General features: G+C 60.7%; 1 protein-coding gene across 1 annotated transcript in view; it reads right to left on the bottom strand.

Moving 5' to 3' along the window:
- Nucleotides 1–45: 45 nt before the first annotated feature.
- NFASC (neurofascin) overlaps nt 46–13002 on the bottom strand; it is a 169052-nt gene continuing 156095 nt past the window's right edge. Inside the window, exons 27-29 of the mRNA XM_004685272.2 lie at nt 10303–10434; nt 7295–7364; nt 46–4813 (exon numbers count right to left, since the gene is read on the bottom strand). Of these exons, the coding sequence (XP_004685329.1) occupies nt 4582–4813; nt 7295–7364; nt 10303–10434 (434 nt within the window). The 3' untranslated portion in view covers nt 46–4581. The remainder of the gene's footprint in view (nt 4814–7294; nt 7365–10302; nt 10435–13002) is intronic.

Below are 13002 nucleotides of genomic sequence, written 5' to 3'. Positions count from 1 at the left end.
TTAGGGCCCTGTGACCTTGGGCCGAGGCCCTTCCCTTCACTTTCCTGGGCTTGTTTCCTTGTGTGTGAGATGAGTCATCTCGGTTAGATCAGCTCTGATTCCTTCCTGAAACTGGATCCTGTCCTACCACTCACATGCCTCCTACCATCTCATCTGCACCTTATTGTCATGAAACATCCGAGAAATACTACCAGGCTCCCAGAGGAGCTGTTGCAGGTGTGCTTGAGACACTAGTTACGGGGTCTGGAGCCTTCCCTGGCTGGCTGTCCTTCTCCATCCATCCTTCTCTGCACCTGTCCCAGGAAGGCCCATTCCTAGTGGGGGCTTTGGGGGAAGTGGTTTGGGCTGGGCAGGCCGGAGTCAGCTGCAAGGCCCCTGCCTGCCTCAGGAGGGGCTGCCCAGAGGCTGGGTTCTGCCCCCTGGCTTGCATCTCCCAGGGCACAAAGCCACTCCCCTATATTTCAGGCTCTTTGTTTCAATGGCCTGACTCCATCTTCTGGCTGTTTTGAAAGCCGGGGGCCTCCTGTGTTCTACTCCTCAGCTTCCATGCGACGTTCAGCCAGGTGATTTCGTTCAGGGGCCTTGCTGCTGGAGTGACCCTGCACGACCTCGGCTTGTGTGTGGCAGAGGCAGCCTCAGCGGGGGTCATGGTGTCAACAGCAGTGTGTGCTCTGGGCTGGCACCCTAGGAATGGTGGCTCCCCACTGACAAATAATTCCCTGGCAGCAGCTCTAGGCAAACATCTGGGGAGCCTCAGCTCCCCGGTGTCAGCGAGGCAGCAGTGCACAGATTGAGGCAGAAACGTGTTAAATCCCCACTCCTGTCCCGTCATACGAGCGGCTTGTGAGGCCCCGGGACTTGGCTCTGGCCTGCGTGGGGCTCCAGAGGAGCATTAAGCAGCCGCCGCCCGGGCTGTTCCAGGGAGACCCCCTCCCCAACAGCTCAGACTCTCCCTTCTGCCTGCGGGAATTGCTTGAATGGGGGCCCAACTTGATCAGCCTCTTGTCCCTCCCCCCCAAGTTGCACGCTGCACCCCACTCAGCCCTTAGCATCCCCAGTGGGCCTGGGCCTGGGCTCCCCTCTCCAAGACAAGGTCCTGCCTGGATTGTTCTCTCTGATGCTGCTGCCTCGTGAAGGGCCTTGGTCTGCTGTGTGTGTGCGCACATGCCTCGCGAGGGTGCTGGGTGGGGTGGCAGACCCTTTGCTGAGCACCCATGTCCTCGGCTCTGTTGTTACCCTTCTCTAAGGTGAACTGCAATCAGGGGAATTCTGGAAACACTATCTGGGCCCTGGCTGCAGGTGGCCCTGGTAGGGTGAGCACTGTTGGCACTGGCTGGTGCTTAAACACCTGGACACCTTTCCAGACCCTGGGACTTGCCAGGAAAGGGGTGGACCAGATGCCTCCAACCTGTCTGGGCAAAGGGTCGCGACAACGGCACGGAAGGGGAGGAACTCGCCCGGTTCTCCCGTTGGCCTGAGCCCAGCCAGCTCCTCAAAGCAAGCGGGCAGAGGCAGGGTCCAGTCACCATCGCCTGGGCAAGGAAGTGGACCACGGGCCCCTGGCCCTGCAGGGGGTACACCCCATACACCTTTGCTCCTTCAGGTAGGCCCAGGCCCCTCTGTGGGGAGAGGTATTCAAAGGAGAGACAGTAGAGGGGAGACTGAGGCACCAGAATACAGACAAGTGAAGCAACTTGCCCCAAGGGCAGAGCGGGGAGGCTGGGAAGCAGGGCTGTTCGTCATGCACCACCCCAGCCTGGGGTGTCCCAAGACTCAGTACCAAGGCCCCTCACCCTGGTGTCCAGGGCCCAGGACCCGACTCAGACAAGGTGTTCAAGGCTGGGTGAGGGCGCGGGAGCCGCTCCTGGGGCTGAGTGTGGCAGGCGGGATCGCGGCACAATGGAACTTTGGGAGTCACGGGGAATGGCCTGTACTTCCTCCCCCAGCCTGCCAGCTAGAAGCACCAAAGGATCGCCCTCTCCTGGCATTGCTGTCACTGTCTGGGGTGGCTGCATGAGTCCAGCTGGCGGGGGGTGCCGGGCAATACTGCTCTCCTGGCGGGCTGGGCTGCAGCCTGCCCGGGCTCCATGGACGCCTCCCGGGAGGGCCGCCTCCCCACCTCTCACCCCTCTCCGAGCACCTGCCAGCCTGCAGGTCTGGCTCTGCTCCAACTGCCAGGGCACCGGGACCGCAGGGTGACGCGGGGCTCTCAGCACCACACACGGGCAGGCCTCCAAAGGGGCTGACGACACTCCTCACACAGGGAGCTGGCACAGAACCTGGCAGGATGGCGGCGATGACAAAGACGACAAGGACTCTCCTCTCCTCTCCCCAGGGTCTCCTGATGACAGCAAAGCCCTTCCCTAGTAACAGTCTGTGTGGCAGACTTTCTGGGGACGGGGAGGGAGAGATGACTCCCTGACAGTCCTCCTTCCCCGAGGGCCTGTTTGGGTTGGATGAGCGCTCGGTGCAGAATGGGATGAGGGCTCGAGAAATGGATACTCCGCTCAGTTCCAGAGAGCTTTCTGGAAAGGCCAGCCCTTTAATTCAGCTTGCAGCACCGGCCTGATGGTTCCCTCAGGGAGGCTGGGCCCGAGCTGCGGGAATGCCCAGCCAGCCAGCCCAGAGGTGCCGAAGAGCGCTGAGCTCACCCAGCCCTGCAGTCCACCCTGTGCCCTTTCGCACGTGGGCGTGCCCGCCCGGCTTCGATGTGGGCCAAAGGACAGCTCCTCGGCTCAACTCAGACTTCACCGGGTCGGCTCTGGGCCCTGCTTCTGCCTGCAGACCGCACACGTGCGTCTGCGGCCCGCCTTTTGGCTGACGGTGATCAGGTGACGCAAGCATTGCTAATACCTTTGCGGCTTAAACATGTGGCAAACGATGCTGTAGTGGTCTCTGAAGGACGCAGCCCTGGGCCCGCGCGGGCCCTTGGTGAGCAGCTGGGGGCGCAGGTGGGCGCCTGTGCCGTGGGGTGGCCCCGGCCTCTAGGTCACTTTCACCCTCCCGAAATGGACTCCAGCGGCAGCCAGGGCTGAAGGTTGATTTAGGCTCACGACGTCTCTCTCTCTGAGGCTAGGTACCTTTGGTTTCAAAAATGGATTAGGTGGGAGGATGAAGACGCGCCTGTGTCTCTGAGGGCTGCAAGCGTCTCCACCCGGGCCACAGGCTGCCGGGTGCCGACAAGCGGCAGCTTCGGGTCTGCTGGACGCGGGCAGAGCCGCCTGCCCCGTTCTCGAGACAGCGCCGCTGGCGGCTTCAAGGCTTGCAGGGGAGGCTGGGAACCTGGGAACGCAGAGACAGGCCGGGGCTGCGTAAGGCAAATGGAGAACGCCGCGTCCCCCCAGGCCAGGCTCCCGGCCAGCGTGGTGCTTGCGGGCCTCCTGATATGTAAATACCCCGGGGAGGGACATAGCGGCTCAGTCGTAGATGGCAGCTGAGCCCGGTCCACACACCACATTTAACACCAGTTTCAGAGTCATACAGGATTGACTGAGGAGATGATATCTGCTGGAGATGAAAAGGGGAGCAGTACCGTGCACCCCACATATTCCAGCCAGACTTTTGCATCACAGGGTAACAGTCTCCTGAGGGTAGCAGCGTAGACCCCCTGACCCGGCGGGGTCACCCTCCACGCTGGACGCGCCCTGTCGTTTCACTGGCAGGGAGCGAGGAGATCCAATCCAGATTCGTTTTTCTCTCCAGCGGTGAGCACAGCTCGCCAGCGACCGGACGCCTGATTCCTTCAGCTTGAGGTACGTGGTCTCTGGAGTCCAAGTCCCTCCCGCCGGTGCCCACTCGTCTTCCTCAGGTCCCTTCTTCTTCGGAGTTGGAGCAGCGGAGCAGCGCGTCCTGGGCACTCGAGAGGAAGTGGCAGGGGAGGAGCCGGGGCCGAGAGGCCCGCGGCCTGCCCACCCTCTCCCTGCCGAGAATACTGTCATTTTCCAGAAAGGAGCCAAGCCCAGCTCAGCGACAGACAGGCCGAGGCGAGGGGTGGAGCTGGGGAGGCCTATGGCGAGAAAGGCATCCTTCGGAAACACGCTGGCCCGGCGGCGGTTTGAATACTACAGCTTTTCTGTGTGTGGTTCCCGGGTCGATCCTTTTGGCCTGTCTTTGCAAATTCCTGGGGGAGAATCCACCTCTTCCTTCTCTTCCCAGGGACGCTTCTTCAAAACGAAAAGAATATGGAGACGATGTGCTTGGAGGGCAGAGGCACGAAGCAAAAAATAAAGACAGGGGGAGGAGTGACACCGACAGAGACGGAGTGTGTGTGTGCAGGCCTAGGGCGGCCAGCGGCCAGCGCGGGAAGCGGCTCGGGTGGCTGAGGCGGAGCCAGGACCTGGCCCCTCGGGCGAGTGCAGGTGGGCTCTAGCTCTCCCGCACAGGCGGGACCCCGGTGTGCGGGGTCATGGGGCGGGGGCTTGTAGTTGGCTGGGTGATCGGTGGTCCTCACAGCTTGGCAGACCCGCGTGCTGGACCCTCGTCCCTGGAGGTGGCGGTGGCTCTGTGGTGGTTTGCAGTGGCTTCGTCTCCCCTCTCCCCTGCTCCTGCTTGCAAAGTGGTGGCTGCGCCAGGCGGGCTCCGTTAGGCCAGAGAGTAGATGGCGTTGACGGGCGACGTGGCCTCGGAGCTCTCGTTGCCCTCTGTCTCCTCCTTGTCCTTCTTGACTGTGTACTGGCCGATGAAGGAGCCGTCCTCGTTGAACTGGCCCTCGCCGCCCTCGCCATAGTCCACCAGGCTGTCGTCACTCTCCTGCTGCTTGATGGTGCCGTCCAGGGACGTCTGGCTGCCTTGCAGCGGCTTGTTGTCCTCGTCACTGGGCAAGAGAGAGGCAATCAGGCCCCGGATGGCTGGGTGTGGCCAGGTCTCCACCTCCCCCATCCAGCACCCTCCAAGAAGGGACGGCGCCCAGCGAGGCGGCAGGTGGGTGCGGACCTGGGACTGGGGTCCACACCTCGGCACGCCTGGTCTGGGGGCCTCTCTGTGAGAGTTGGCACTTTCTGGGGTGCCGTTAGAGTGGGGAGGGGAGTGAAGGTGGGGAAACAGAGGTGGCATCTAGTCCCTAGTCCGGAGTGTCCCTGTGCGTGTGGTGGCCTGGAGCAGGCCCCTCCCCTCACTGGGCCTCCTCTCTCCATCTGGAGGGGTGCACGGGCTCTGACCTCTGTGACCTGCGACTGTGGGGGATGGGCCGGCCCTGAGATAAGCAGGGACTGGGCGTAAGGAAACACCCGGCTCCCGTCTTGATTCTCTACTCTCTGGCTCATGTGCACACGGACGCTGCAGCTCTGGGCCCAGCAAGGGGGAGGCAGGAGGAGGGAGCGTGTGCGGATCAGGACATGAAGCAGCAGCCAGAGACACACTAGCGAGGCTCCAGGGTCCTGCCCGGCCCCGCCTGGGCCCCTCCCGCGCAGGGAGGTAAGAGGCAAAGTGGCACCAACTGGCTGGGATGGCTGCCCGGCCCCCAGGGAGCGAGACCCCCCACGGGCTGGCGTCTGCTGGGACCCACTTCACGTTCCTACTGGAAGACGCTGTGCCCTTTCGCTCAGCATGGGGCCAGGAGCTGCTGGCTGCACTCCAGAGGGGAGGCAGCCAGACGGGACCGGTCAGCGGGTCAGCGTCTGCGCCCATGCACGCTCCCTTGCCCCAGGCCACCCTGCCTCTGGGGCCAGCGCCCAGCCGCCAGCTGAGATGCCATTAGAGTGAGCGGCGCCTTCTCATTCCAACAGCAGCTATAGGGCAGACAGTAGGGGGGGGCGGGGGCTGCGGAATCCTGGAATCAGTCCGGAATCCTGGAATCAGTCCAAGGAGGGGCGGCGCACTCACCCTCCCATGGGACCCAGTGGGACAGGGGAGGGGCAGCGACATGGAGCGGACTGTTGTGCAGAAAGTGGAGCCCACCAGTATCTCCCGGGAACTGGCAGATTCGAACCAACAGACTCCTTACGTCACTTCGTGGTCCAGTTCACATGCACCTTTCTCCCTGGCCCTCCACCCCTGCAGGACGCCTCAGTGGTGTCCATGCGATAGACAGTCGGGAATTGCAGGCTGCAGCTCAATGCAACCCTGGCACAGGGCGGGCTCACCCGTGGGAGGTCGGGAGAGCCAGCTTCTTGGGGGGAAGGGGCCCAGGTCTGGGAGAACAGGCCCTCCTAAGGGGATACTTGAAAGAAACCAGAATGACGGGCCTGGCCTGCCGCCTGTCAGCCTACCTTCCCAGAGACCTTTGAGGAACAGGCAGGCAGATGGCAGTGGGGAGCAGAATCCCCTCCTGAGGCTGGAGTGGAGCGAGGCGAGTGCGCCTTCTTCCCTCCAGGGTTCGTCCTCTGATGTATTAGTCGCCACCCTTACCAGTTGGAGACTCCTGGACTCATGCCACAGGGGGCTCTAGGAGCCATGTGTGACCTCCCAGAGCCCTCGGGCTGGATGAGTGGACGTGGGGCAGGGACGCCTGACAGGCTCCGGTGCGGGCAGTGGCCCTGCCGCCCACTGATCTGGTCCTGGTGCCAGGCTGCTGGCGGGCAGAGTGGCAGAGGCCCAGGATAAGGAGAGGTCACGGGAGAATAGGGGTGACCTGTCCCAACAGAGTACTAGATAGGGTGGGGACTTCTCCCCACCCACTTGGTCTGGGAACGAGGCTGCCACGATCCACCGCCCATCACTGCTTAACTCATGACACACTTGCTCTCAGAATGCACGAAGGCAACTTTGTTACTCCAGACGCAAAGGCCCCTGTGGCTCTGAGAGGACACCGAGGCGCTGCAAGCTGACCCCAGGCGGCCCCAGCCCCGCCACTGTTCCTGCAATGTGTGTGTGGGAGCCCTGGGCAAGGCCTCTCCAGGGCTGAGCCTCTGTCCTCTCCTGTGGAACACCGGTTCTGGGCCGGACACCTCTCCGCCTAGCCTGGAGCCCGAGGACGCCACCCAAGCTCACCCAAGCTCACCCAAGGGGCCTAGCATGGTGCCCACCGGCACCCCTGCCTCTCTCCCTGACCAGCCCAGGTTTTAAGACCAGACATCCCTGGACCGCTAACTTCAGGGCCAGGTGACTGTAGGCACAGAGGTGCTCAGAACGCAGCTCATTCCACAGCAAGGGTGGCCGAGGGCTTGTTTTCCGGGTAGAAAGGAGGGAAGGTCACAGAAGGGGATCAGTGTGCAGGCCGCTTGCTGTGCTGGGTGGTGTCTCCTGGGGACACGGGGGTGGATATGGGGGGGCTCTGTCTGCTCCACCTGGAGGGCTGAGGGTGGCGAGCCAGCCTATCCCCGGGGCTCACCCACCTGCACCCCCGTGGCTCACTCACCTGTAGTCGAACGAGCCATCCTCCTCCTTAGGATCTTCAGGGCCGAGCGGCACGTCCTTCTTTTCTCGCACTTGAGCAGCAAGAGAAGCAGAGACACAGACAGCTCAGCAAGACCCTGCGTGAGGGCTGCTTCTCCCTTAATAGGCTCACTGAGGCCTCCCTGGCTCTTGCTTCCCTCACAGTCAGTCCCCATGTCCAGCCTATGGCCGCTTCATCACCTGGGGGCTCCCAGCTTTGCGCACACCCGTGACTTCCACCTGGGCCCTTTGCTGCCTCTCCAGGTCTCCCCCAAACACCAGAGGGATGCGACCCTCTCCTCAGTATCGTTCTCATTCTGCTGTCTACCAGGACTGTCATGCCCATACCAAACGCTAGTTTTTTCCTGAAGGTGGGGGTCTGTCTCTTTTTCTTTTCAAACCAATAAAACAGAAATTATTTATTCAACAAGTTCATGCACCAAACTGATGGACAGGCTCTGTCCATACACTAGGGTCCAGAAGAAGGCAATTCTGTGGGAAGCTCACTCCCAGAGAGGCGACGTTAAGCTCAGACTTACAAAGCGTCGGCAGCGCTGTAGCTCCCAAGATGGTTCTTGTGGGACTTGAAATCAGTCACCACGCGTTAGCTCAGTTTGGGCGCTGAGAGCCCAACTGTGACACTGCCAGACGAAGCAGGGCTGAAGCAGACTTTCGGCAAGTTGACATGGCACAACGTGCAAACAGTCACTACTAGTAATCACCACGGGTGCAGTTACTGAGTCTGACTACACGCCAGCACCACGCCAAGGGCATCATTTCACCCATCCGCTAGGCAGCCTGGCAGACCAGGGAACCAACCCTCAGCGAAGTAGAGTGGCCGCATGGATGAACAGTGGTGGAATAGGAACAGGCTGGGCTGGGCTGGGGTCACCCGGAGAGTGACAGCATGGTCTGTGGGCTGGCAGGGCCCCAGAACTTGGAGACAAGGAGGCGTGGGGGCCCAATCTCTGCTTGCCTGCGTCCTTGTCATGCCCCTGGCCTGTCCCCGTGTCCCCTCCCATAAAACCCCCAGGGGCCCCCTGGATGGGTCCCAGTGGGCCCGGCTGTGCGGAGACTTTGCTCTTTGGGAGAGAAAAGCAGGAGGAGGGCCCTCCCTGGTGGCGCAGGGGTTAAAGCACAGCACTAAGAAGCTAAAGCCACTTCACCATGAGTTTGATCCCCAGCCCAGGAGGTGACCCACATGGCGCGGCAGACCTCTCCTGTCCCCCCGCTGCTCCCCTCAGCAGTGTACTTGTCAGTCAGCCTGTTCTGCTCCCCACTGTCTCTGGTGAAGCCTCTCACTGCCCCTGCACCTCTGGCCTATACCCCAGCTCTGTATGAATAAATAAATCTTAAAAAAAAAAAAAGCTAAAAAAAGAAAAGAAAAGAAAAGCAGAAGGCAGGCTAGAGAGAGCCACAAAAAGGTGGAGAAATGCTTCTTCAAAGCTTGGAGCAGAGGAGGCTCCAGCTACGTGCAAGAGTGGAAAGTGACCTCCCTGTGAATGCCCACTCCTGCCCCTGCGAGTGCTGTGATTCTCAGCACCTACCCAGGGCCCGCTGCTGGTACCGGTGTCTCCCGCCTAAGCCAGCAACTGCCCCTGCAGCAGAGAGCAGCTTTCCTTTCCTCAGTGCCCAGGACAGAGCCTGGCACACAGCAGCCACTCGAGTGACTCCCTTATATTTGATAAGAAACCAAACAATCACCCCCACTTTAGAGCAAAGCGAGGCTTTGAGAGGTGAAGGGCATGCCTCATGATGGCACGTAACTGTGAGGGAACAAAGCCAGGTGAAGCATGGCCAGGCTCTTGGTCTGACCCGGGGTATCCTGTAGCTGAAGAACTTTCTGGAATGGGCTACTTTCTAAATGGACAGAAGAGTCCTGCGGGTGCTCCCGCTCCTCCTGCAACCGGGGGTCCAGAGGTGTAAGCCCTCTCCCTAACTCTGGCTTTCTTGCTTACCAAAAATGCCCAATCCCACACAGAGTAGCAAAGCAAAAGGAAAGCTCCACCAGGAAAGAATTAGCATTTCCCGCCCCTCCACCTAGGGCCCTTCCCTCTCAGGAAGTCCTGACCATTAGGGTCCCAGGCCTGAGGCCAGCTAGGCAGAGAAGGAGATAAAACAATGTTCCCCCTCCCCTTGGAGTTTTAGGGGGACACTGGTGGAGGACTTGTCATGGAGATGAGCTCAGCAGCATTTGGGGGGTGGGTCTGGGGGAGGCAGGGAGCAATTTCTGCAGTCCAGTCAGGGTCATCCATTATCCTGCCTCCTGTCACCCTACCCACCCCATCACAGACAGATGGCTTTCTTGCCCTGGTTCAAAACAATCAATACTTCCAGAAACAAGAACACCAGAGGTCCTTGTCCTTGACCTTGGTTTGTCTGGGCTGGAGGATCTAGAGACACACAGAAAACACGCCTCCTCCGCCCTCTACAAAGCCCAAAGCCTTTTAAAGACTGAGGGATCCCTGAGTGCAAGCGCCACCCCTTAGCCTCTGCCTGCTCCTACATCGGGGCTCCTGGGCTCTGGTGGGGTGTCCATGCCGACACCCTGGCCACCCTGAGCCCAGGTCTGATTAGGACATCCCTCCCTGTTCCACTCGGGGGTGCGGTTAAAGAAAATGCCTGCCTTCCTCCTGCCCTGGAACACGGATCCTAATCAGATTCAGGCTGAAAAAAGCCAACCGACTGAGCAGATGGTGATGAGTCAGAGGGAGGGCAGGCTGGTCCTAAGAGGAGCCTGGGATCCTTCCATGCTCTATGGAGCTGCCTGGAATGCTCCACCCGCTCACCGCAGGAGAACTAATTAACGGAGGGCTTCCTGGCTGCTCTGGGGCGAGCTGCACAGGCAGAGTGCTGTGGGGTCGCACTTGGTGGGGCTGGCTTCCCAGGGAGCAGGCAGGCCCGATATGGCGGTGGAGGGGGGAGGGGACGTCTGGTGACTCGGGTGAGCGCCTGCCTGTGTGCCCCCCCGGCACCCCCAGCACGTCTTACCTGGGTATTTGCCCCCTCGACTCCTCTTGATGAAGCAGACAATGAGCAGGATGAGCACCAGGAGGGCGATGGCACACATGAGCCCGATGAACCAGCCCTGGGTGGCGATGTCCGCCTGGTTGTTGGTGTAAGCTGGCGGGGAGGCGGGAAGGAAAAGGGTGAACGAGAGGAGGGGAGGAGGGGGGCGTGAGGGAGAGCTTCAGCTAGCCCAAGGCCAGCTTCTCCTGGAGCCTAACGCTACCACCTACAGCCTCTACCCAGAGGATCTTACAGAACCAAGAAAAAAAAGGAAAGCGTCAGGAGGAAAGGGGCACGGAAAAGGGGGTGAGCATATAAGAAGCAGAGGCTGACAGGAGCTCCAGGAAGGGGGGTTCCAAGGACTGGCACGGCACTCTTGCAGTCTGACGAGGTGTGGCCCTGGAGGCTGGTTCCCGCGGGTGAGCCTGGGTCAAGGAAACAGGAGTCTGCAAGGTACCCACGGAGGGGCCGGCGGAGATGAGAACGCCGCGTGCCCGCCCGCCTGCCCGCTCTGCTACGGCTCTAGCGCCAGCAAGGCCTCAGCCCACCAGGCTTCCTGACAGCGAGGCCTGGGGACGTCCACCCAGGCTGCCTGTGGCTTCTCACGTCCCCCCGGCTGGGCTGTGCAGCCCTGCAGCAGAGGCAGTCCCTGTGTGGGTACCCCAGATGGGCCACTGCGAGGTTGGGGCACCCCATGCCTCTGCAGGCCACCTGCACCTATGACGACACCCCGGTAGCTGCGGGGCCCATCTGTGATTGCCCCGCAGGCGCGGAGAATTGTTTCAAGCACCCTTTTGATTTGAGAGGTATGGGGGTGAGGGCTGAAGGGTGTGGAGAAGGCAAGACTCACTTGCCCTGTTTTCTCTGGACTAGAGAACAAAAGAAACACCTCCTAAAATGTGGCTGCCATGGAAACCAAGACTCAGTGTCAGAGGGCAGAGACCCAGCGAATCAGGAGTTGAGGAGAGACACAGGCCTCCTCCTGGGGAAGAGGGAACAGGGGGGACCCTGAGCCCTGCACTCTCCAGGTCTTCACCACCTGGGGCAGATGTCTGGGTGCACCCCCACCTCTGTTATTCCTCTGTGGAGAAGCTGCCTCCCTAGCGCCAGCCAAGGGTGCTGCACTGACAGGGGTGTCTGTGATGGTGAAGACTGAGCCCGGGCTTGCACCCCAGGGCATCTGGCCACCCAGCCCGACAAGCAGTGGGTCCCCAGGAACACAGCTCCTGGTCACACTCCCCTCCTGTTCCCGGCAGGCCATTCCCCACATGGGCACCAAGTGACCTTCTCAAAACCCCACAGAAGGTAAAAGCACTTTCTAGCTTCTACCTCTGGTGCTTCCCATCACCACGGGGAAAAGCCCCGAGCCCTCATCTGGACCAGTGGGCTAGGCATCAGAGCCTGGCCCTGCTCTCTGCCTCTCCTTCCTCAGCCTCAACTCACGGCCACATGGACCACCCTCGGCCCTGCCGGCCCTTTGCGCCTTCTGCTCCCTCAGATGACCGTCCCAGTAGGGTGTTCTTCAGAAAGGGCTTCCTGGACCTTCCTGGCTAGAGCAAAGGCCGCTTTATGTCTTCCACGGCACTAGTGACCAACAGCTGTTAGGATGTTTACATGTATCAGTACTTCCTGGGCACTGGAGACCAAGTACGATTCTCCAACACGTTCTGTAATGGAACCTCGGAACCAGCAAAACAGACTCTTAATTATTGTCCCATTTTACAGAGGGAAAAACTGAGGCACAGAGAGGTTCAATGATTTGCCCAAGGTCACAGAGCTGCTCGCGGTGGGTTGAGACGGGATGCCAGGCTGACTGGCTGGAGGCCATGCTGTAAATGATGACACCCTTGTCCCTCCCCCAGAAAGGCGCTCCTTGGAGGAGGCCTGTAGGTCGTGTCTTCCCAGGGCAAGGATACAGCCTCACCCGGGGAGGCATCTGCTCAACATCGACTCAGTGACACACCTGTCATGAATCCACTCACCCGCTCCTGGCCCGGCGGGGCCCGCTGGCCCTGGCCGCCACACTGCCCTCCTTCCTGCAGCAGCCATTCTGGCAGCCACCTCAGCAGCCAGTGGACAGGGGCACTCACTGGGGGCAGGTGCAGAGGTGGCCTGCAGTCACCCTTGGGTGTGGCAGCTGGGCCTCTGTGTCACCTGGCAGCCCGTATCGTCTCTCATTGTCCCTCCGAAACTGTTTTTCCCAGCCCCACTTTCTCCCCAGTGGCTGGTCTCCCCACGGCTCTGGAGGCCAGGGAGCCTCACGGCCTCTTTGTTCCTCCTGCCCATCGGTAGGGCCGGCCCCATGCCGCTCTGAGGCTGCTCCCCATTTTGTCATGGGGCCCGATGCCTTGCCTCCTTGATGCCTCATCTGGTTAAGAATCTCGTCTCGGGCCCTCCCTGGTGGCGCAGCGGGTTAAAACACAGCACCAAGAAACTAAAGCCACTTCAGCATGAGTTCGATCCCCGCCTGGGAGGTGACCACATGGCGCAGCAGAACTCTCCTGACCCGCCCGCTGCTCCCCTCAGCAGTGGACTTTGTCAGTCGCCTTTCTGCGCCCCACTCTATCTCTGGGGAATCCCCTCACCACCCCAGCACTTCTGGTCTGTGCCCCAGTTCTGTATGCATTAAGTAAGTAAATCTTAAAAAAAAAAAGAATCTCATCTCAATTCCTGTGGTTCCCT

The sequence above is a fragment of the Condylura cristata genome, unplaced genomic scaffold (assembly GCF_000260355.1).
Source record: "Condylura cristata isolate star-nosed mole 26May11 unplaced genomic scaffold, ConCri1.0 scaffold00018, whole genome shotgun sequence".
Taxonomy (NCBI): Eukaryota; Metazoa; Chordata; class Mammalia; order Eulipotyphla; family Talpidae; genus Condylura; species Condylura cristata.
Note: the sequence above shows the minus strand (reverse complement) of the source record. Positions and strands in the feature narration are given on the sequence as shown.